The 25,000-nt window shown below is 35.1% G+C and overlaps 1 protein-coding gene across 4 annotated transcripts in view; it reads left to right on the forward strand.

Moving 5' to 3' along the window:
* The window catches only part of LOC144963003 (uncharacterized), a 222,730-nt gene that overhangs the window by 138,055 nt on the left and 59,675 nt on the right, over positions 1 to 25,000 (forward strand). For all 4 annotated transcript variants that reach the window (XM_078896529.1, XM_078896528.1, XM_078896527.1 and 1 more), the window contains one exon: positions 17,951 to 18,069. In XM_078896529.1, the coding sequence (XP_078752655.1) occupies positions 17,951 to 18,069 (119 nt within the window). The remainder of the gene's footprint in view (positions 1 to 17,950; positions 18,070 to 25,000) is intronic.

The raw sequence follows: 25,000 nt of genomic DNA on the forward strand, positions 1-25,000 counted from the left end.
TTTTGCTGTTGTTGGTGGTGTTTTTGTTTTTTGTTTTGTTTTTTTTTTGTTGTTTTTTTTGGGGGGTGGGGGGGGGTGTTGTGATTATGTTGGTGTTTGTTTTTGTTTTGATGTTTGCTTGTTTTTGTTTCTTTATTTTTTGTTTGTATTTTGGTTTTTTGTTTGTTTTGTTTTGTTTTGTTTTGGGGGGGTTTTTAAACATTTTTTGTTGTTGTTTTTTGTTTTCGTTTTTATTTTTTGTTTGTTTGTTTTTGTTTTTTGGTATGTTTTCCTTATGGACGGTGTATGCGTCGGTGGCGGGAGAAGGAGATTTCTTTCCTCACAATTTTCAGACTTGATTTTCCTTGTCAGACGAAGTCACGTTTTTATCTTATTGAAGCCTTATCCAATAACCTAGCAGGGGGGGGGGGACAATTCAGTTCACTCCCCAGTTCTGACTAGTTGCTGGCCCGTGAGGCCCGAGGCATATAGTGCCGTATTGTGAAGAAGAAAAATACGTATTTAAATTTTTGACCAAAAAATATTGTCCTTCAAATAACGATTGATTGCCTCATATTGGCAAAAAAATATTCTTAAACCTACGACTTGCACACGTCTTAGGTTTAAGAATTTTTGCCAGGATGAGGGTTGTTTTAATCGAACGATATTTGAAGGGCGAGTTTTCTGGCCAAAATTCTAAACACATGTCTTTTATGAGTACGTCAGCATAGTGTAGTGTAGAACTGATGTTCTGTGGGATGGCATTTGAATGGGATGCCCCTGGTTATAATGACGTTGTTGGTGAAGCTGTTATTAACGTCATTGTTATCGTCGTTGTTTGTTGCCGTTGTTGCTGCTGTTGGTTGGGTTTGTTTTTTTTAAATGAAGTTTGGATTTGGATTATAGATATTTTTTTTAAATCACTAGTGGAATACACGCATTATTTTGGATAAATAAAGGTCATTACGAGCAGACACACATCTATTACAGTTATTATACCATAGGATTATGGAAATTGGCAGATTTACTTCCTTATTCGGGTCCTTGACCGTGGCCTTCGTAAAGTTATGGCCTGATACTGACCAAAAAATGACGTCAAAATGCCAGTCTTTTGCCACAAAAGAAAACAAATCGTGAGTTGTATTCAATAGTTCAACCAATGAAATAACTTGTTTCCATGAGCTCTACTAACGACAACTCACTAGGCCGTGCAAAAACCAAATAATGACGTCAAACTCCCAGTCCTTTTGGATTTCAGTATCAGGCTATAACATAACGATGGCTACGCCTTGACTCGGGATGGAGAATCGGCCATCGACGTATCCCCTCCATCATGTCCGGGTTTGTGTCATTTTAACAAATCAACAGATATCGCGTCTCATCCTTTGTACCATCAACGATAAAACGATAAAGTCCGGTAATGAAGTTTGTATGTGATCGCTAATGAATCTGGCAACCGGGTGTCCAGATGGAGATTCCCAAGGCCAGGGTCAAATTAAGGACTAAAAATCATTATGCTCTAGCAGATATTCTAAATAACTATTTGAGTCAGCGGGTGATAGTATCATCCCTAATAAAAAAAAAAGTTTCGCAAGCTACTCGAATATCAATTTGTAAAATATACTTTAATGATTTTTAGATTTGTCAGTAATCTTGTGCGCGTTGGCAAACGTTTAACATTGACTGTACGGAACAATGTTAACCCCCAACCTCTTTTTTTAGGAATTGAATTTTGCCTTGGTTCCGAAAATTATGATTTCTTGAGAATATAAATAGCGTTAATCTTTGCTGTTGTTGTGATTGTTGGTTTGCTTTGTTTCTATTGTCGACGTCATTATTATTGTTATTATTATTATTATTATTATTATTATTATTATTATTATTATTATTATTATTATTATTATCATTATCATCATTATTATCATCATTACTTTTTTATGATGGTGGCGTTCAATTATAATTGTTATTATTTTTTTTTTCCATTCGTTGAAATTATCATATCTGTTATCATATTATAGCTAGGTGTTGACGTATTATTGTAACATTTCAAGAATGTTGTCAGTTTATCATATTATTATTGTCACGGAACTTACTGCTGTTAATCCTCATCAAATCTTTTGTTTCCATTATTGCTTATCACGTGTCCATGATGTAATTTATCACGTGGAGATGTTTGTATTTATTTGACATTAATCTAACAACGGCAGGAAATTCCATTTGAGCACGGATAAATGCAATCAAGCTGATATCATCGTGTCCCTTTTTAGTTTGCAATATCATTAATGACAATTATGATTATGCTTTTGTAAGGTACACAATCTTTTTATGTGGATACCCGTCAAGTGCCATAGTTATAATTAATTGCTTACGTCACGCTCTATAGAAGTCTATGTCCTATCATGTAATTACTGGAACGACGTGCTTTGGGATGTTATTGGTGTTTTCAACACGTGATTGGGGAGTGCGCATTGAGTTTTTACCATGTTTTTTTTAATGTAACTAAAATACGTGACCCACCGACCTCAAAGCGGTTTTATGTCGGAGAAGACTAGATGATGACATTTAACTCGATAATAAAGAAATAAAGAACTGGAGGAATTAATGCCTCGCAAGGTCCCATATTTGAGAGTCACTACCAAGATGAGGGTCATTCGTAGGATCGATACTTGGATGACGAGTTTTCTGACCAAAGTTTTAGATATGTGTTTCTACAGAATGGGGCAGTTCCATTTCGTACAGTCAGTAGATGCGGTCTGTTAAGTTAGTTTGCTTTTTGTACTCTTGTAAAACCCATCACTGCTTACAGTCAGGCAGTCATTTAGATCTGACTCGCGTTGGGTAATATGTGTAAATGTTTTAAATTGCTTTAAGAAAGAACACAACGTCAAGACATGGGTTTTAATTACGGGGCAGCGTAGCTCAGCGGTAAGGTCTTTGCTTCGTACCCGAAAGGTACCGAGTTAGATCACCCACTGCTGTACTGTGTGGCCTTGAGCAAGTCACCTCACCCTAGCTTAATTTGCGGGGCTGCACTGCGGCTGCGGCCTGGGTTATTCCTGTCTTCCCTTGGAATAGACCCTAGAGACACATTTTCCCTATGGGATGAATAAAGGGAATTTTTTAAAAAAATATTTATTATTATTGGAGGTCCTATAACCCTAATTGTTTTAATTGAAACACTCTCAAACCAAGAACAAAAATATGGTCCATTACAACAACGTTAAGTCCAGCCCATAAAATACGTTTGGTTATAAGACCTGCAAATAAGTACACACCGATTCTCACCAATCTGATGACAAACCACTCATAACAAAATAGACACTGTTCCGTAAGCCCCTGATCGTAAAATGATGTATTCGTATTTACTTCCAATTTGTCTCCCGCTTCTATTCAAAGGTTCTTGACCCCCTGTGCCCCAGACTACAAATAACTAACAGACAATCAGTGTTTTGGAGACATGTCTGTCTGTGCCGTATATAAAAAAAGACATTTAATTTACTGAAGAGAGCAGTGTTCATAAAACTGTCCTCCGCTTGTCTCACTGTCCAATTAGTCCTGTCATGTTAACCAGTTAACTGCCGTACTCCAAAAAACTCGTATTTAAAGATTTGGCCAGAAAACTCGTCTTTCAAATATTGATCGATTTAAATGACCCTCGTCTTGTCAAAAACTTTCAAACCTGGGACTTCGCGACGATGTCCCAGGTTCGACATGTTTTGGCAAGATGAGGGTCACTTAAATTGGTCGATATTTTAAGGACGAGTGTTCTTGCCAAATTTTTAAATATGAGTTTTCCCAGAGTACGGAATTAGCTGGTCAATATTACCAGTGCTGTCATCTAGGACAATGTTCTTACAAAATAAAGTCTTCTTCCCCTTCTTCTTCTCCCCGCCCCCACTCCCATCCCTCGGTCTTTCGTGCCCTCCTGCCATGACTACCTATTCTACCGTACACTGACATCGTCTACCATTTTTTTTTCATTTTGTCTAAAATATTTAACTGCAAATATATCACTGAACTAAGGGGACGCCTTACTTGCTAAATATAAGTGATACTAAGCTGCTAGAAGCTGTAGACTGTAACAGTAATTTTTTTTTAAAGTGAATATAACAGCTTCAATAAGGAACAAAATACCAAACACGGAAACGTCTCGGACTCAAAATCCTTCTTCTGCCAATAACAAAAGGCAATCAAAACATAAATATATTACATAATGCATTTAAGTTTTCATTGTTTTTTTTTAAGTTGTTGACTGAAGAAGGGTTTGAACCCGAAACATTGTATTAGGTATTTTATTCCTTTTTGAAGCTGCTATATTCATTTTTGTGTATTATTTTTTTGCCAGATATAAATACACCTGAATCTGTTTCAAATTGTAGAATGTCTGAGAAATAACGCATCATATTATCTAAATTGATAATTGAAGTAAAACCAATATAAACAAAATAAATAAAAAAATTGTTTTGTTAGTGTTTAGCTGTTATTATCTTCACTGAATCTGTCTGCCTTCTGGATTTCGCATTCTCTTCTTTAGTATTTAATCAATTTACTTACATTTCCTTTATATTTGTTCCATCATTCGATTCCGTCTGCCTTATCTCTATTTATACTTTCCAGACACGTTTCTTTTGGGTCATCTTAGATAGAAGTTTGTTTTCTTCCAGTTTAATATATTTTTGCTTTCAGGGATTGATTTGTACATTGGTGTAGTCATGACGAAAACGGAAAGAAAAACAGTGACTCCGAAATCTATATACTTATCAAAATGTGCAAAGCCAAAAAAGCTAATTTCCACAGATCACCTATCTTCTATGCGTTTTAAAATGCTTCTTTTATTCCCTGAGTGATTCAAACTTGCAATAGTAAGAGCTGCTGGACACTATGTGCAATAGTACTCATATAATATTCGTCATGTCTATAGCCAGGTACTCATTGACACGACCTAAGTAGAGTGGGGTATTGTGTATAAAGTGTTTTACCCAAAGGAACAACTCCTGGGAAAAGAGTTACTTAGAAATAAGACGCTGTAAAGTTTGACTACCGACACTAGAAAACAAAAATAAGAATAACAACAACATCAATAGGTACCAATAACAAGAAAACAATAGCAACATCAAGAAAATAATCAACAACAATAAAAATAATAATCATGAGTAATAACAAGCACCATCATCATTATCAACACTATCTTCAACGTCATCATACATCATCGTCGTCATCATCATCACCAACCTCATGCTCCACACCCTTAAATCCTCTTATGTTGTTTTGTTGTGTCAATTAGGATGGTGGCGGTGTCGTCCTGACCGTCCTTGGAATGTTTGTTTGATCGTGTCGGCGTATCAATACATACTTAGTCAATGGAAGGGGGGTTCATGCCACTGTTTGATAGATTTATCGTCTCGATAGGTTTTCAGTACTACACGGGAAGAAGATCCCAGGCGGATCAGTCATCGTCTTATTTATCTTAACCTTTAAACGGCGACACTGCTTTTCTTTCAAATCATTTCCCCCCCTCATCATTCATCTGATCCTTCTGCAGATCTTACCATGATCATCAAAACACACGACTCAATCTTCGAAGCTCACTTGAATAATAACAGTGAAATATAAACATCACATTTTTGCATAGTACTTTTCGACTTTATTTTACCATCCTCAATGCGCTTCATAACTATTTTTAGCAGCTTTGTAGGCTACATGAAAACAAATTCCCATGTCATTTGAAACTATTAGCCGTCAATACCTTTTGCCGGGTTTTCAATCACACCAGAAATGAGCAAAATCCCAGGTTTGAGAAATTTTGCCATGATGAGGGTTATTTAAATCGGTCGATATTTGAAGGACGAGTTTTCTGTCCAAATACGAGTTTTCCGGAGTACGACAGTTGATTGGTTAATAAATAGTAGGCTATTTGAAAGAAAAGTTGTTTAAAAAAAAACAAATCCAAGAAAAAAGAATTCTGTCAGAGTACGGCAGGTTATTGTCCAATTGAACTCAGACTCTAAAGGGTTAATCTAAGGGTTTACGTATCGACGGCCAAGTCGGGACATTTTTTTTATTTCTCGTCTTGCAATCATGAATCGACAACTCTTGGGGTCAATGACTGAATGGATGGCAATGAAATCATTTACTGGCCCCGATGTTGTGACTTTCGATAATAAATAAAAAACCGCGGAAAAGTATATTATGACACCGAGCCAGACAAAGCAGAGAGAAAAGCACAATAAAAATAAATAATGGTAAAACACCATCCTTCCTGAACAAGGGAATGGTAATACATACGTCTGACCGGTAATCAGTAATCAGGAGATGTAAAAGGTCCTTTCCCGAGCCGAGGAAGCTGATATTCGGATTGGGGTATTTCTCTTGTATTTTTCATTCCTTTTTTTTTATTTGGTTTTCTTTATTTTTCTTTCTTTTCTTTTCTTTTCTTTTGTGTATATATAAGAAGAAGATAAAAGTAAACTGGCAAAGTGACGGCGAACGTGTCTCTCATTCTTGAGATTAAAAGGAAAAAAAAAGAAGACTGTTTCCTTCCTGCTCTGCTTGACAATCCATAAAGCACAAAAGTTCAGATTTCTACCCTTACATCGATAAGTAATTCGGTGCAAGTTTAGTTAAGGTAACGTTGGACTGATCAAATATACTCGTGACTATCAGTTAATATGCTGAATGTCGTAAATTTGAGTGGTTCCTAATTTTTGGGAACATTTTTTTTTTTTGGTTTGGAATTTTCGATTGACCCGTGACACACCAAAAAACATTAAAATTGAACCTTTATATAGCGCAATATCTATTAAACGTACTCAATGCGCTTTACAAGGGGTCCCTGCCCAACAGCAATATTTAACATTTCAGACGGGATATGACGCCTGTTCGGCGATATTACAATTTTTTCGGACAGAGACAACGCTATTAACGGCCAGGTCCTCATTTTACACATGAGTAAGGAGAGAGAATGGGAGTAAAGGGCCTTCTCCAAGGACTCAACTATGCACCGAGCGAGGCTTGAAACCAGGACCTTCCGATCCGAAAGCGAGTGTCATACCACAAAACCACATAGTCGCACATTAGTGGGAATTAGACTAAAGCCGTACAAATTTGGGTTAAAAGCATCAAAATTTGCATACAGTTTACCTAAACCCATAAAAATAACACATGCTTTAGAGCAATTAATCCCAATTTTATGTTTTAAACGTGTTTTCCCTACTACAGCTATATAAAGGAATCAAAGGAATGGATGGATAGTAATCAAGTAGAATAGAGTAGAACATATCATATTAAGATGTTTTTTAAAAGGAGTCACTCAATTTCGCGATATTCAACTGATATAGGTACCAATGTGTTAGATCAACCAAACGTTGTCTTAACAGCAGTTTTGACATAGATTTAGTCCTGCCAAAGTACAATCTTGCCTAGCCTATTTCCTGTAAAACGCATCGTTAAAAACAACATGATTCGATATTAAGTGCCAAAAAGGAAGCTCAATAGTGCTCTTTTAATGATACATAAATGCTTCAGGATTTAAATGTAGCAAAATATTATGCTTGTGCTTTTATTTCAAGAAGTAATTCTTGGTTGTATTCGTGGTTGAACTATATTAAACTATACTCTATTCTCATGATTGTAGTATATATTTTTAAGACTCTCCCTTTATCTCTTTATGCTCTCGAGCGAATGACAACACATAAGAGTTTATGTTTTAATCTGCTTGATTGGAGTAGCGAAATTAATCAAAATAGAATACAAGTCATACAAATTGGCAAAAATATCATATTTTATCACCAATTTATGGGACGGGAAAGGGAGATTGATATTAATCATTGTATTTTTTTTTCAATTTCGTTTTTATCTCGTGTTGAATTGCTTTGTTTGTATAAAATCATAATTCTGGCCGCATTTTGGAAGAAACGCGTTTTATCGTTTAGGTCGAATATTTCTTTGACTAATTTTTCTTTCTTTCTTTTTGCTTAGAATATAGACGAATTAAGATGACTCCTTTGAGTTCTCTAAATTTCATCTTTATCCACCGATAAGTGAACACAACACATTGAGATACATTCAAGCGAATATCATCAGAGTACTTCATCCTAAACACCAGCAACAGCTGCCACATTCAATAACTCTAACCGCTCTCGAAAACAAATACTTATTCAAAATTGAGTCGACTTCGAGTAGCATTCAAAATATCTGATTGTAGAAGGAACGAAATTGACGTCACTCAGGCCTTTGTTATTGTTTTTAGCCAGCCATTTCTGTGAGTAATTCTCACTAAATTCTATCAATCCGAATATAAACGTTCAATATTACACATAGTTTTGTTTGTTGGTACGTTATATCCGGCTGGTGGATATTGTGAGCTATCTAACTAAGCCCATACCATCAGTGTGCGTCAAAATAGCCATCTATGTATCATTTAGATAGCAAAATCATCAAAACTTTCATGTGAACAGATAGTCACTCTGTTGACCCAGTTTCCTCTGGTATAAATCTTTGTATTCAAGCAGCCCTCACTCCGACTCTTCTAAAGTTTTACGGCTTCCCTTCTCCTAAAATAACCTTACTTGAACGTAATTATATTTTCAGGAGACATGAAATGTGATTAAATTCCGTCGCTTGGTTGTTGGTAGCCTGACTGCTATTATAACAGTGTCGGTCTTAGTCCTCGTAAACAAACTAATTCTGGCTAGAACAGAATGGCTTCAGAACTCGAGAAACGCCCTTGCAATCATATCTCTTTTATTATACAAAACAATAAGTGTATAAAATCAAATATTTGATTTTGATAGTTGTATCTTTATTGATTTAGATAATATATTCAGGTTGTTGCTAGGATTCTGCCATATTCTAACCATATATATATATATATATATATATATATATATATATATATATATATATATATATATGTTTATATATATTCCAACATTTTAGTGTAGTCTGGCCCAGGATTTAAAGTAATCACATTTCGGTCTTTTGTTTTCAAAAATGGTAGCATGCATCGGTGCAATATAAAATTTGAAAAAATGTGTAAGGTAAAGACAAGGAGATAGTGAAATTTGAGAAGAAACAATCTTACTGTGTTAGACAACAAAGCAGATGAGATTATAAGAGAAAAAAATCTCTAAAATCAGTCTTCCTCTACCGGGGAACAAAGTTAATAACTTCCTACTACCGGTTAAGCATGCCTCAATTTCACCTCATACGTTACCAGTAATCTATATATTCTATTTAGGATTACTACTTTTTAAATTGGATTTTTCTCTGCTTCGTCTCTCTCTCTCTCTCTCTCTCTCTCTCTCTCTCTCTCTCTCTCTCTCTCTCTCTCTCTCTCTCTCTCTCTCCCCCTCCCTCTATCTCTCTCCCCTTCTGTATGTGTGTTTGTGTCTGTGTGTGTGTTGGGGGGGGGGGGGGGGGTGTCCTATTCATCATTTCCAGATTTCTATCAGCTTATATATAAAGTTTGCCTAGAGTGTCAATACAAACACCCAGACTTTAACGCAAATGGTTATTATTGGACCGTAGAGACTACGACGTGAGATTTGCCTGACTTTCTTTTACATCCAGTAGTCATTGGGTAGATTGTCTAACAACAAAAAACCATTAATACAAACCTACTAACGTATCTCTCAAATTGCAAGAACCATTGCTGATGCTTTCTTCACGCTATAGGTCGGAATAAGTCCTGTCCCATTGGCTTTGATCTCTAAAAAACTTCTGGTTATTCTCATTTCGGCGTATGCTGCGAAACTTGGGGTATGCCAAAGACAGACAATTTCTGCTTCTCAGCCAAAGTACTTAAGATGGCGTGAAGTCTCGTCTCTCGTGTTTTTTTCAAACTGTCAAGATAGAAACTTAAGTCGATGCTGGAAACATGAAAGAAAGCTACACTCTATAAGTAAAGTACTAGGGAATCAATAAATCTGTTCTGATCCTTATGTCCTTAAGAACTAGTGGAGTATTTATTGCACCTCCCTTGATACCAAATAAGGATTGATTTTACCACTATTTTGAGGATAATATTTGATTCAAGGACAGAGACAAGAAAATCAACTTTAACAAAGAGTAATCTGGTGACGCATCTGATTGAAGATGCCAAATCAATCGATGATAATTCAGATGTAATTTAAAAGTTTTTGCGGATTTCGTTAGAGAAACTAGGCATTTTTTTTATAAGTGCACATTATTTGCTGATGTGATTACCGAGCGAAATACGGGCTTATTTTAACGTTAATGTAAAGAGGAGTACTTTTTATTTGCGAGTATTTCTATTGCAATAATGAGACAAAAACATTCTGGAATGTCAGACCTGTAAATAAGATCGCGTTGTATACCGTCAATTATTAATAAGGTTTTTCAATATCCCAAATACTCGACACGTTGTAACGACATGAAAAAAATACGTATATTATTTTGCTTTGTTCGTTCATTCGTTCGTTCATATATATATATATATATATATATATATATATATATATATATATATATATATATATATATATATCTCCAAATCCAGTTTTAGAACATTTGTGAAATCTATTATGTACCTATATCCCAATCTACTTGCGGACCGTAATCCCACCATATGTTTGCTGTAGACATATCGTATGGTTTTTTTTATCGAGCGGTCCCTGGACTTTGAAAGTTCTCCACTCAGCTCGCTATGTCATCATAATAGCTCTCTCAAACTTCTGGATTGGAGTGAAGGAAATCCAATTAAACTCTCCAAATGAAGGAACGCTGGGTATTTTATACGGAAGAGTAGCATTATAACAGGCATTGACGTCATTGCAAGAGGACACCCACTCTGTCCCCTCTCCCCAACAACACCCGGCAACAACCTTCCCCGACCCCCGGGCAAGATAGGATTCTCCCCGTCATTGCTCATTAGCGCCGTCTTGAGCTAGAGAGTCATTTTAGACCTGACAAAGGGTAAGCAAGCCTGGCGTCAGTGTGAAAAGGACACGTAGAATGGGGGGGGGGGGGGGGTAGAGAAAGAGAGAGAAAGAGAGAAAAAGGGAGGTCGGGAGGGGTCGGAGGTCGGTAAGTAGCGAGTAGGCACACGGGGACGGAGAGCAAGGAGGCAAATTTCTGAGAGGTATAACTCTGCCCTTGGATACCATTAATCTGTAGGATTTAGTTAGCATACCGAGTAGAGATCATTGCGATGTGTACTCTTTGATCACCGCGAACATCGCTGTTCTTTTTTTCATGAGCACTATTAAATCGTGGAATACTCTCATGATAAAATGATATTCAGACAAAAAACCTGACAAAATTAGAAGTCCAGAAGCCAAAATCAATCTTCATAAATTTAATCCATATAAATGTGTCGACTGACACAATTCCACACAACGTTGTGATGATCTTTAAGCCTGAGAATCTTCTCTTGCAATATACGAGTAAATAATATTAAACTGAATGAAAATTTGCATATTTGATTCCCCTAATAAAGCGCTTTGAGCACGTTTAGTGGATTTTGCTCTGTATAAAAGCTCAAGTTTTTTGGGGTTTTTTTGTTTCTTTGTTTTTTGTTGATTTTTTATTTTGTTTGTTTTTTATATTTGTAAATAAATACATATGATGCAATGAAAAGATGATTTTTACATGATTAACTCTCATAACAAATTTAGTAAAATAGCATGTTTGATAATTGAATTCTGAATAGTCTCTACTATTATCTGGCCTGCAAAATTCAATGTATCTTCAAAATCGGCTCAAAAACGAAGCAGTGCATTTTGAAGAATGCTGTTATTATCAAAATGTGTCGGACATATTCTCCTGTTAATCGTGTCAGTTCTTTGTATATGATATTTTTTTTTGTCAAAAAATTAAATATCTCAACTTGGCAAATAAAATAGAATCAACTGTCCAAATAAATAATCTCACGCTTCCTCTGGACTATGCTGACCATAAAGAATTACTCCTCTTATTTTCTATTTCTTTTAACAAGAAGTGTGGGGGGGGGGGGGGGGGGGGGGGGGGGGGTTGAGGTGAGGGGCGGGTCGTTTTGTTTTTGTTTTTTTTGGCGAGAGAGCAAGAGGAGAGACAGCCGGAAGGAAGTCCTCGTATTCGTGTTACAAGTTACAAAATGATAGGAAGGGATATAGGAGGCGAGAAAGACAGTGCCGTGTTTTATGGAACTCTTTTTGGACAGAGGAGGTAATTAGCCGTCGTCTTCTCGTCACACGTTTGTTTCTCTGTGGTTTTAATTCATCTCTCGGAATAGATTTATGGTACTTTCTTTGATGCGAAAAAAACTTGTTTGCTTAAATTTCATTTGAATTATTATATTCATGTAAGTGAAAAACTTATTCCCATTGCTTTGAATTTGGATGTACAAAATTTTAGAAATGACAGTCTTACTTTAATCGATTTAAGGTAAACAGAACAATATATTTTCGAATTAGATATATAAAAATCAAGTCAACTGAGAGCGACGTGTACTTATTTGCAGGTCTGGTTATGGGCTTATTGTTGTAATGGAATTACTCTCAACAATGTTAAATCAAGCCCATAATTGCGTTCAGTTGTCAGTCCTGCAAATATGCGCACGTCAACTGAGACCATAATGAGAGTGTGACTGTTGAATATATGGAATTATATTATTTAAAGACAAAAAATTACAATTCAATAAGACATGTTGTCTAAATGCACAAATTCAGCAACAGAAAACCCATGTGTAAATTGAACGCCTCCTTCCAGCATTTAAGCATTTTCCCCATTATAAATACTGAAGTTTCTGAGAAAGTCAAAATAGTTCTTTATTCCTGTGCGGCTAAGTGGTCTAGTGGTATGATACTCGCTTTCGGATCGGAAGGTTTTGGGTTCGAGCCTCGCTCGGCACATAGTTGAGTCCTTGGAAAAGGCTCTTTATTCACATTCTTTCACCGTACTCAGGTGTAAAATGAGGACCTGGCCGTTAAATTTGTAATATCGCCTCACAGGCGTCATGTCTCGTCCTACATGTTAAGTGTTGCAGTTGGCCAGGGACCTCTTGTAAAGCGCTTTGAGCACGTTTAGTGGATATTGTACTTTATAAAAAAGTTCAAAGCTCAATTTTATATAAATTAAAAAAGAGTAGAGTAAAATTCTTCACCTCATTTCTAAAAGAAGTTATTGCTATTTAGATAATTTTATTAAAACAACATTTTAGATTCTTCTTTACTTATGTAATTAAAAACTACAATCTTTTACTTTTTAGGGAGAAGAAGGTGGCTCCCTGTAATCTTTCTCGTCTTGTCTTGTCATAAGTCGCAACTCCGTGCATCGAAAATAATCGTAACTATGAGTTGATGAGGACAATTCCATTTGGACGTTAATTTTTTTGATGTTTTCGGACAGGGAGTTGCATTATATTCGGATGGTGCTTGGGAAAAACGAGTTGATATGAACATTAGCTCGTGATACTTTATCTCGTGATTTAAATCATAAAGTGAACGTTACAAGAAGGCTTTACCCTAACTAAATCTCTTCCTATAGCACAAAATTGTGATCTACTACTCTTCAACTAACTGCAGGAAAATCGTCACATTTGTTACGATAATACAAACATTTTTCTAATTTATATTTATTTTCTACATCACATAATTGTAGATAAAACATTGTTATAGCTATAAGAGCTCAATGCTGATATGTAGATTTGTAAAAAAAATCCTGAACACAATATGTATAGAGTGTACTTATTTAATTTGAGTTTGAGTTGTTTGTTTACTTGTTGTTTTTCAAATCAATTTCTGTGTTGGGTAAGTATGACATTTTGTAAAAAAAAAATAGTTCTGAAAGTGGTCCTTAATGAGGGAGGAGTAATGAAGGCATGAATGCTAAAATCAGAGGACGCTCTAATTCCTTTGTCAGAAACCCACTGGAAATAACAATGATAGAGACAACGACTAGCAAAATCAAGCCAAGTTGTCATGTTCTCGAATTCCAGATAAATTGAATGATGTTGAAGACCAATTTATTCTTTTTTTTTCAAGGGAATCTTCAAATTAATGTTTGCCCTTTCAACGGTCATTTTATGTGACCTTTAGGTTGAGTATACAATAATAATAATAATAATAATAATAATAATAATAATAATAATAATAATAATAATAATAATAATAATGATAATAGTAAGAATAATAATAATAATAATAATAATAATAATAATAATAATAATAATAATAATAATAATAATAATAATAATATTAATAATAATAATAATAATAATAATAATAATAATAATAATAATAATAATAATAATAATACAGATGGTAGGTGTTGAAATCTTAGAGTTCGATATTATCTTTGAGGTCATCGTACTGAGGGAGCGATTTATTAATAGTAACATGTAGGGTTGTCCTTTGTATCTCGTAACTGACTCACGTAACAGGTTGGTTACAAACATCTTTTCACCTTCCCAATTATCTAAACCAGAAACCTGATATTTTACTAATAACAAAGAACAACTATGACGTCACTGAATGTTATTTATTACTGTCTCATTACTTGGACATTCTGGAAGTTGGAGCGTGTTTCTTCAAATAAAAACGTTTGAAAATTCATTGTCTTTTTAAAGAAATAAGTTGATTTTTTAAAAGGGCCAGGTAAACAATCGTCCTAATCGTCACAAGATTGTATTTAAAGATGATGGAAATGATGATGATGATGATGATGATGATGATGATGATGATGATGATGATGACGACGACGATGATGATGATGATGACGATGATGACGATGATGATGATGATGACGATGATGATGATGATGATGCTGATGACGATGATGATGATGATGACGATGATGATGATGATGACGATGATGATGATGATGATGATGATGATTATATTAGCTTTTACCACAAAAATGCATAATATTATATTCACCTCAAATATAATATGTATATTAATTGCATGGGGTCAAGGCGTATTTGTCACTTAAGTGGATTATTCTCAGATTGACAATATTGATTACATCGATTACAGACGTTAGAGGTGACATTTTCAAGCAAGCGCAGTCCAAATAATGATAATTGAAAAACTAAAATAGCCATGCATGAGAAGAGATAGAAATGCAGACTAAAATTCATTGCAATTCATCTGCTATCTGCAATTTATCACACAAAAGCAAAGTTGTCAAGGCCTTCAATTCCAGGAAAAAAACTGAACAATGGAGACCAATTCATTCAATGTTTTGAGTGACTCTACAAATTAATACTGTTCGTCTGATCTGCGGCCAATTCACATTACCTTTATTCTGTCGGACTTTGAAAAAGACACGTTTTTAAATATATAAATCTCGTGAAAAGCTCTCAAGCCTGGGACCTCAAGGAAGTCCCAAGTTTGAGAGTTTTGTGCAAGATGAAGGTCATTTTAATCGATCGATATTTGAAGGACGAGTTATTTTGGCCCCCATTTTAAAAATATCTTCATTTGAATGATGTAGTGTAGAACAGTAATGTACATACGTTTAAAAGATGTCCTTCGATAGTTTTGTCAAATTAAACATTTTAAAGCAACTGATCCTAGAGGATCGAACTATCTCAAATTGGTAATTGTGAATGTGATCAATTATTTATGCTGTAATTGTTTAACGTCTCCCTTTGTCCTCTCTTGTTTCAATTCTCATGTTTGCTCTCATGTCTATTTTCGGTGGATTTTGTTTTGTTTTTAATTATGTCTTATTTCTGTTTGTGTGTGTTCTCTTGTTTTTCTTTGAAGATTACTTTTTGTTTTGCTTTTGTTTTTTAAAGTTATGATTTTTTTTATTTCTCTGATATTTATTCTGATTAGGAATATTATTTCTATTTTATCGTATTTTAAGATGGAATGAAAATGTTATGTGTTGAGAACATTTGTTAAAAACTATTTTATTTCATTGGATTCGATCTCCTCACTCTTTAACCCAAATGAGTCAGTAACTCCTCAACCATCAAATTTTCCTAATCCGCACATTGTTATTATGTAAAAAAATGCCACTAATGTAGAAATTCATACGCTTAGCTAAGCTATTTTTTGTCACTTGTTAGAAAGCTGGCAGGGTTCACATTGAGTGCTTTACGAGTACTCTGTATTATTGTTACGTAAAGCGACTTACGGGCGTCATTGATTCCAATATAGCAATATAACTCAATTGAGGTGCCTGTTAGACCCGATATTTTGCATAATACTTGGACTATGAGGACAAAGAGATCGCAGTGAATGCGTAAAACAACTCATTGAATGAGACCAACTTTCACGTTTACCTGAAAGTTTTACAGCAGTGGTTTCTGAGAAGAGGAATGTCTACGAGACTTTACACGTAGTTTTATGTCTTACAATTGACTACGAGATTCCAATAAGAGATTCAATATTTGATTTAACAAAGCTCATTTAATTTATCGTGTCTCGCCTTATCAGACGGATGAGTTGGCATAACCTCGGCACTGTGTCCCTTGCTTCATTTGACTCTGGAGTAAATGAGAACCTGAAAATAGGTAGAGGAAGATATTGCCTTATTACTTGTAATAGATAAATAAATATATAAATAAATTATGAAATAAGATTCCCTCCTTTTATTCATCTTCATGATATGTTTTTCTTCAGTTTAGAAATGTCACTTAACTTCAAACACGTCTTTAACACGAATTATTTTTATGAACTTATATAAACAAACAGTAAAAACATGCCCCCAAGCATTTAACTTCATTCCAACATTACAAATTTACAAAGTAAATTCAAAATAATGATTTTTTTAAGACGCGTTTTATTAAGTGCTCTATGACTGCAACAAAACTTGGGGCTTACCCTGCTAACCGCTCTATGCCTGAGTCAAATACATAATGGGGAAGTTTGACCAGTACCTTTACATAACTTTTACTTTTATCAAATATAAAAAAAAAACAAATGGTTTCTTAAATTGCACAAGGTGGGGAGGGGGGTTTGGTGGGTATTCCAGTAAATAGTTGATAACGGAAAAATTATCATATCTGAGATATTTACATTGTGAAACAGGTTTACATGTTATAGACTAGCGTCCTATCCAGATAGCAGCAAGCAATTGCTATTGTCCATGTCACGCTATAGAACCGGGATTACTCCGGCTCTGAAGACTACTTTAATACACATCAAAACAGTTATGAATATTGAATATGTAATTGTTTATGAATGATGCACTCTATCCATCACTATAATTTAGTTATCTTCTTCTGTGTATATAATTGATTTTAGTAATGATATAATGTATCGCTATATTTGCCAAATTTTGTCGGTTTTGGATGTTTGACATTCAAAAGAATAAGAAAAACAAAATTCCCTTCATTCTTTCTGAAGGATGCTTTTTCTTTCTTTAGCGTCTATCTGGAGAGAAGACCGAGATAACCCAGGCGTAGTGTAGAATGAGCAACAGGGGTTACGTTTCTTGCTCAAAGAGAGAAGAAAAAAAAGCGGAGCTCGAAGTAGGATTCCCCGGGTAGAAGTGCAACGCTTTATTCACTGGACGATCCCACACCCAAGTCATGCCTACTCCCGCCTAAGATTGCGCTTTTTGGGCTTTATAAATTGAGCTTTATAGAGCGCAATATCCACTAAATGTGCTCAAAGCGCTTTACATGGGGTCCCTGGTCAACAGCAACATTTAACATGTAGAACGGGGCATGACGCCTGTTAGGCGATATTACAATTTTTCGGACAAAGACAACGCTGTTAACGGTCACGTACTCATTTTACACCTGAGTAAGGTGAGAGAATGTGAGTAAAGAGCCTGTTCCAAGGACTCAACTATGCGCCGAGCGCGAGGCTCGAACCCTGGACCTTCCGATCCGAAAGCGAGTGTCATACCACTAGACCACATAGCCGCACAATGGCTCTGAAAGACAACTTTTTTTAAACACTATGTTATTGATCTAGAAAGTACCCAATTTAATCAGCCAGTTGATTCTTATACAGTATTTGTAATAACGTTATAAATTAATTAATTTAATTATCATCTTCTTCCCTTACAGATTCTGACCAACTGATCGTGCCTCGAATTTTGGCCGTGCCCGGGGCTGGAGGAATCTCCAAGACTCTACAGTACGGACAGTCACCGCTACTCAATAGCCTGCAGCTGCTAAACGGAAAGGTAAGATTTTGATTATTTAAATCAAAGGGGGTGGGGGGGGGGGGGGCGAAATGGCCGAGGTGTTAAGGCATTGCACTGTGACCCGGGTGACCCGGGTTCGAGCCCCGCTTCAGACATTTTCGTTTTTTTCCTTGAGCAAGATTATTAACCCCCATTTTGCTCACTTGGACAACATGGGTGATTCCTGTTGACATCAGACATCTTGTTTGATGAGTTATCTATATTCCTTCGTGGAATGCCAAGGCGGCGATATCTTATGATGTCGTGGCGCAAAAGGCATAATTTTTAATTTTTTAGATCAATAACATAGTGTTTTCAGAGCCATTGGGCCCACAGAGCTGGAGTCTTCCCGGTATTTATAGAGCTAACAAATACTTGCTACCCTTGGGATAGGTCGCCAGAAGCAGTTGGGTCGCTGGTTTATTAGACCTAGCGAAAAGTACTCTACAACAAACTTGCGTCGTATTCAAAGGGTGGGAAGCAACTGCTACAATCCGTTTAATGAACCCGGATATACTCCGTCTGATAGCTCTGGGAAAACTACTTTTCTTAATTAATTTAGTATAAGACCGGGATTAATCAGTGAGTCGAAAACGGTCTTTAAGATAGAAGAAATTTTATTCTTTTGCTGTTAAGTGAAACACATCTGTCGGCGTTTCAGCATTGACATACCAGACCAAATAGAATGAATGAAATTGACGTCACTCAGCTGTTTATTATTGTTTATTGCCACCAGTTGAGTGATTAAATTTCACTATATCCACTCTAACTGATAAAGGTTAAACGTAGTATTGGAACGATTCATCTGATGGGCAGAACCGGGAGTATTTTGCTTAACGCATACCACCAATATTGATTCTCGTTGTTTGTAGACCTTAAATGTGTGATAATATCAAAAGGAACCTGAAAGTGTTTGCCGTAGGGATAGAACTCACAAAATGTCGCACAAAGACAAAACAGCTTATAAAAAAATTAGCCAGAAATCTATTAATTCATATATTGATACATTAAACTGATCCCCAACTTGTAAAAACAAATTCAAACCCAAGACTTTTTAGAAGTCTGGGATTTGAGATTATTTTGAAGTTCGAGGTCATATTAATCTGTCGATTCATTAAGTAAAAAGGTTACCAGTCAAAATCAAATAAAGTTTTTTGTCAGTTTATGTCAGTAAATGTCAGACAAGGAGACATGGACAGAGCTTTCAATGCTAAGCCGTCAACCACTATCCTGGGACACGCTCATCATCTCAGAGATCCTTCTCTTTTTGGTTCAAAACGAAAAAAAAAAAAAATAGAGCCTTGGGTTGATTTCTTTCGATTTTTGAAGCATCCCGGTCGATATTTTCAAGACTAAGAAGAATTCTTTGTTGAAGGATACAGTTTTGTTCTGTATTCTGATCTTATGATGGGACAAAGGTTTTCAACGGGGGTATGAGGATCGGGGGGCACGGGATTTGAAAGGGAGTTGTCACAGACTGTCGCAATTAAAGGTTATTCTATTTTGTTTTAATTCTTTCTTTAGAGAGAGAGAGAGAGAGAGAGAGAGAGAGAGGGAGGGAGAGAGAGGGGGGGGGAGAGTGATATATATATATATATATATATATATATATATATATATATATGTATATATATATAGATAGATAGATAGATATTATTACCTATTATTTGAATATGATAAATATATAGACAGACAGATAGATAGATAGATAGATAGATAGATAGATAGATAGATAGATAGATAGATAGATAGATAGATAGATAGATAGATAGATAGATAGATAGATAGATAGATAGATAGATAGATAGATAGATAGATATATAGATAGATTGATTGATTGATTGATTGATTGGTAGATAGGTATGGATTTAATCCAATATAAGTTTGTTATTACCTGCGTTATATAACATTTTGCAGTATGAGTCTACGTTTGTTGTTTTGTTGGATTTTTTTTTTTCGTTTAATTTTGTTTTGTTTTGTTTTCGTTTTTGGTTTGTTCTTTTTTGTTTGATTGTTTTATTTTGTGTTTATTTGTTGTTGTTGACGGTGTTGTTTTTTTTTTTCTTTTCTTTTTTATAAAAAAAGCATTACCAGGCATCTTTTGTAGTAGTTTGTAAACTGTTAACAGTTTCGATATATAAAAGTTCGAAGTATGGACACCAACTTCGTGCTTCTTTACTTTTAGGAAATTATTCCTCATTCCGTCCGATTTTTCCTCTGAATTAGTCGTGGAAGTAAATACCAAAAGTCGACGTCACTTTGTCTCCTAGAAATGCATGTTGTGTATTTTTTTTTACTTTGGCTCATGCATTGACTGTAAACTAGACCTTATTTACACACTTTTCTCTCTCTCTCTTAAATACACTTGAGTAAATTCTGTAACCTACCTTTAAAACAGTTTTGTTAGCTCAAGAAAATTCTTTCATTTATCTACTATCTAACGCAGTTTCTTTGCATTCTTATAAATAATCTTTTTCTTCTTCAAAACAACACCGGAAATCATCTCAAATTTTTAAAAATATTTCTTGTACTATAAACTAATGTGAATTACCACTATGAGGTTGGACATAAACTACTGACACTGAACCGCTCGCATTGTTTTCTTTACTCATACTATCTACTCAGTTTATTCTTTAATATAATTTATACGATTACGCACGGCCTTCGTGATGACGAAGGCCTGAACTGCCCCCCCCCCCCCTCCCCCTTTTCCAAGCGGTCGGTTGTTGATAAGTCCTTGAAATTAGTAAGTCTTATTGGCTCATGAATCTATGACGTTGTGACCATCTGTTTTCTCAACTGATTTTCCTGTTTATTAAAAAATCATGATGTTCAATATTTCTTTCTTACGCTGACTTTTTTAAATATAGAGTTTTCACAAATTGAGCAATTCTATTCTACGAACAATAGATTTAGGGGTTTTTTCGCTTCTTTTTCCTTCCCTTATATATATATATATATATATATATATATATATATATATATATATATTTATATATATATATATATATATATATATATATATATATATCTTTTTTACCTTTATCATCTTCCTCACGCTTTTCCCTCTCCTCCTCCTCCTCCTCCTCCTCCTCCTCCACTACCACCACTACCACTGTCACCCACTCGGCCACTGACCACGCGTATCATCGCTTGACTTTTATGATTAGACGTCTCGGTATCCCTGGGCCACTGACTGAGCCTGACATTACTTATTATAAGTGAATCCTTCTTTTTGTGTTTTCAAAACAAGCTCACATAGAATCCTTTCAGCACCGTCGCCGTCTAGTCCGGAGTCAGCAGTGCTTCCAGGATAATCTAATAGATCCTTTCCATAACAACAGTTTACTGCCTTTTATAGTCTGTTGTCCATCATCCCCTATAATGAAGTCAACAGTATGGGTAAAATATTACGGGGACTACCACAAAAACAACTGGTAATCCAGTTTTCTTACTGTATAACCCGCTGAGTATTTGTGAAATTGTGTTATCACGGATTTCGAAATCTGCCAAAACCAATTATATATATATATATATATATATATATATATATATATATATATATATATATACATATATATAAATATATATATATATATATATATGTGTGTGTGTGTGTGTGTGTGTGTGCGCGCGCGCACGTGTCTTCATATTATATTAGGTTTCCGTAGGCTTTTTAGAAGTACGATGGAGAGAAAGATAAAGGGAGTAAATGTGACTCATATATTATAAGAGAACAACACAAAACAAACGATGTTTCGGCCTTTGGCCTTTTTCAAGTAAGAAGTACCTATTTTAGAAGTACATATTTTATTCGAAATTTTAATCCTTGATTTAATAAAAATTTAACCTTCACTTACACCATTTTAATCGCCAAGCAAATCCTAGAATAAATATTCACTTAAAATAGGCATTTTGTCATTTCCTCACTCAACTAGCGGGAATAATGGGTATCAGTCAGACTGAAAAAAGAGCATGCGAAGCGTTATCCAAAATGTTACAAGATTACGCTTGGTAAAATTCCATTACTCATTTTTCTATCAAGAGCTTTTAGAGGGCATGATTTAATAAACAAATAGTTGCCAAAGTTGTGAAAAAGCCTGTAACGTCACGGAAATTGTAGCTTGCTTGATACTGATTTATTCATATAATTTTAGTAGAATGGGTTTTTTAGTTCAAGATTTTTTGGTCTATTTTTTCAGTTCTTTTTTATGTTATAGTTTTCTTTTTTTTTTCCTTTATTGCCCACTTTCGCTCTTTGGTTAAAAAAAAATATTTTTGTTTGTTCGTCTTGTTTGTTTATTTTCCGGGGGGGGGGGGGGGGGGGAGGGAGGGGGGATGATTTGTTTTTTTGTTGCTGTTTTTTGTGTTTTTGTATGTTTGGGGGGGGGGGGGGTTTATTGTTGTTTTTTTTTTTTTTTTTGTTTTTTTTTGTTTGTGGGGTTTTTTTATTTTATTTTCCGGAGGGTGTTGTTGTCATTTTTTCATAAAAGATTGTATATTGTATTATTTTGAAAGCAACAGCTTGTTCAGGCCTTGCCAGCATGGTTTTAGGAATAATCGTTCATGTGTTACACAACATATTGGAGTGATGGACATTTTTACTACCATGATAGATGAGAAAGAAAATATATGATAACATATATTTAGATTTAAGGAAGGTATTTGATTAGGTACCACATTTAAGACTGTTTCAAAAACTGAAGTCGTACTGGAATAAGAGGTAGCATGTTGAATAGGATAAAATCGTTTTTAAGTAATTGTACCAAAAGGGTAAAGGTAGAAGGTGAGTTTTCGGAATTTGGAAAAGTTAGCAGCGGGATTCCCCAGGGTAGTGTTTTAGGTCCTCTTTTGTTTATAATCTTTATCAATGACCTCCCTGGTGTCTTGTTATCTACATGTGAATTATTTGCAGACGACACAAAGATTTATAACACTGCAAATAACAGTTATATATTACATTACGATCATCTGTCTTCATTTGCTGGTCAAAGGATTGGGAGTTGAATTTTTATATTTCCAAATGTCGCGTTTTACATATTGGAGAAATCAATCCTAAAAATATATATTTCATGATAAAGAACATAATAATTCTTTGATTGAAGTGTTTTCAGAGACGAATGTTGGTGTGATATTTGATCCCACTCTCAAATTTGATCAACATATTAATTAAATAATTAAAAGAGCAAATAAGGCCCTTGGAATTGTAAAACGAAGCTTCTTTTATTTCGATTGTACCACGTTTTTAACGATATTTAAGACTTTAATGAGATCCACTTTGGAGTATGCCAATTGCATATGGAGCCCGACGTATAAAAGACAGTCCATAGCCGTAGAGAACGTCCAAAGGGGGCCACTAAGTCTGTCACTGAAGTATACATCTTATAAGGAAAGGTTGGAACACTAACTTCCTTCCTTAACGTACAGAAGACTTAGAGGTGATCTGATTCAAATATACAAATTCGTACACAAAATTGACAACTTGGATTACAGGGAGTTCTTCAAATATGAGTTTTTTTGACATCAACAAGAGGCGGGGGTCTTCGAAATCTTCAAAGACAGGTGTTCGACCTCAATACACGCCCACTCTAAAATTTTCAGAACCGTAGATATTTGGAACTCTCTCCACGCGGTTCAAGAACTGCGAGAAATGTTAACAACTGTGTTGAAAAGGAATTAAATCACCTTAAGTTAGAATTCTATGAGAAATTTATGTTTATTTTATTTTTGATATCCTGTACTTTATATCATACTAATGCATATCCCTTTTTTATCACTGTGACAGGGCAACAAAGGCCACACTATTGGCCTAATTTAGCTCTTATAAGATATTGTATTATATTGTATGATCAGTACTGAAATGAAGAGCACGGGTATTTTTGATAATTACGGATATCACCTTCTCGTTGTCAAACTAATGGAATTATTTTCAAGACATGAGTATGATTTCTACTCAGTCTCGCTGACCATCCATTAACAATGTCCTGGTTATAATCAATATCGGTCAAGCTCTAACAAAACATGTTTTTCTCTTTTTGGCCAGATAAAATCTACCTCAAACATTAATCGATTAAGATGATCCCAACTTGTTAAACCTGAGACCTCAAAGAAGTCTTAATAAGTCGTTAGACCCATGGAGCCGAAGTTTATCCAGGATTCTATAGCGTGAAACGGACAAGAGCAATTGCTTGCTACCCTTTAGATAGAACACTAGTGTATTGCTAAGTACTTTCTGTCATATTTAACAAACCCAGCTACCAAATCACTGCTGGGTGGATAGGGGTATCAGAAAAAAGTCTTGACCGGGATCGATCTTGTCCTTTTGCTTGTGAAGCGAGTGCTCCACCAACTGAGCTATCGGTACCCCCTAAAGGAAGTCGTAGGCTTGAAATTTTTGGACATGTTCCTGATCATCTTAATCTAAATCCTAGGAGAAGTTAAAATTTTCAGTCAAAATTTTGAAAACATATATTATCTATATCAGAACAAGATGTCTATGCTAAGTATTCTTTATCGCTATAGCTTGTGGTAGCTAATTTTGACCACAGAGCTATTCTTGTTTTTGTGGAACATGAGTTAAAATTGGAGAGAGAGAGAGAGAGAGAGAGAGAGAGAGAGAGAGAGAGAGAGAGATAGAGAAAGTATAGCTTTTCACCACATGTTTAAAAATCAACACCAACTATAAATACCCGTATATTATAGTCTAGGTAGCTTTAGTTAGAATAGAATAGATTTTAACATGGCAACTGAGTTAGAATGATTATAACAGTTTTTTTTAATGATAAAGAGCAAATGGAGTGTAAGGACTTGATATAGCCAACAATAAAAACAACATGAAAGGATCATACAATACGTTAAGACTTGAAAGTATTTACTAAAATATGAATAAAACGGAATCGGATTACATTATTTAGTTTTCTTGGTCATATAC

This window comes from Berghia stephanieae, chromosome 1, assembly GCF_034508935.2.
Source record: "Berghia stephanieae isolate SIO BIC M18660-M18661 chromosome 1, UCSD_Bste_1.3, whole genome shotgun sequence".
Taxonomy (NCBI): domain Eukaryota; kingdom Metazoa; phylum Mollusca; class Gastropoda; order Nudibranchia; family Aeolidiidae; genus Berghia; species Berghia stephanieae.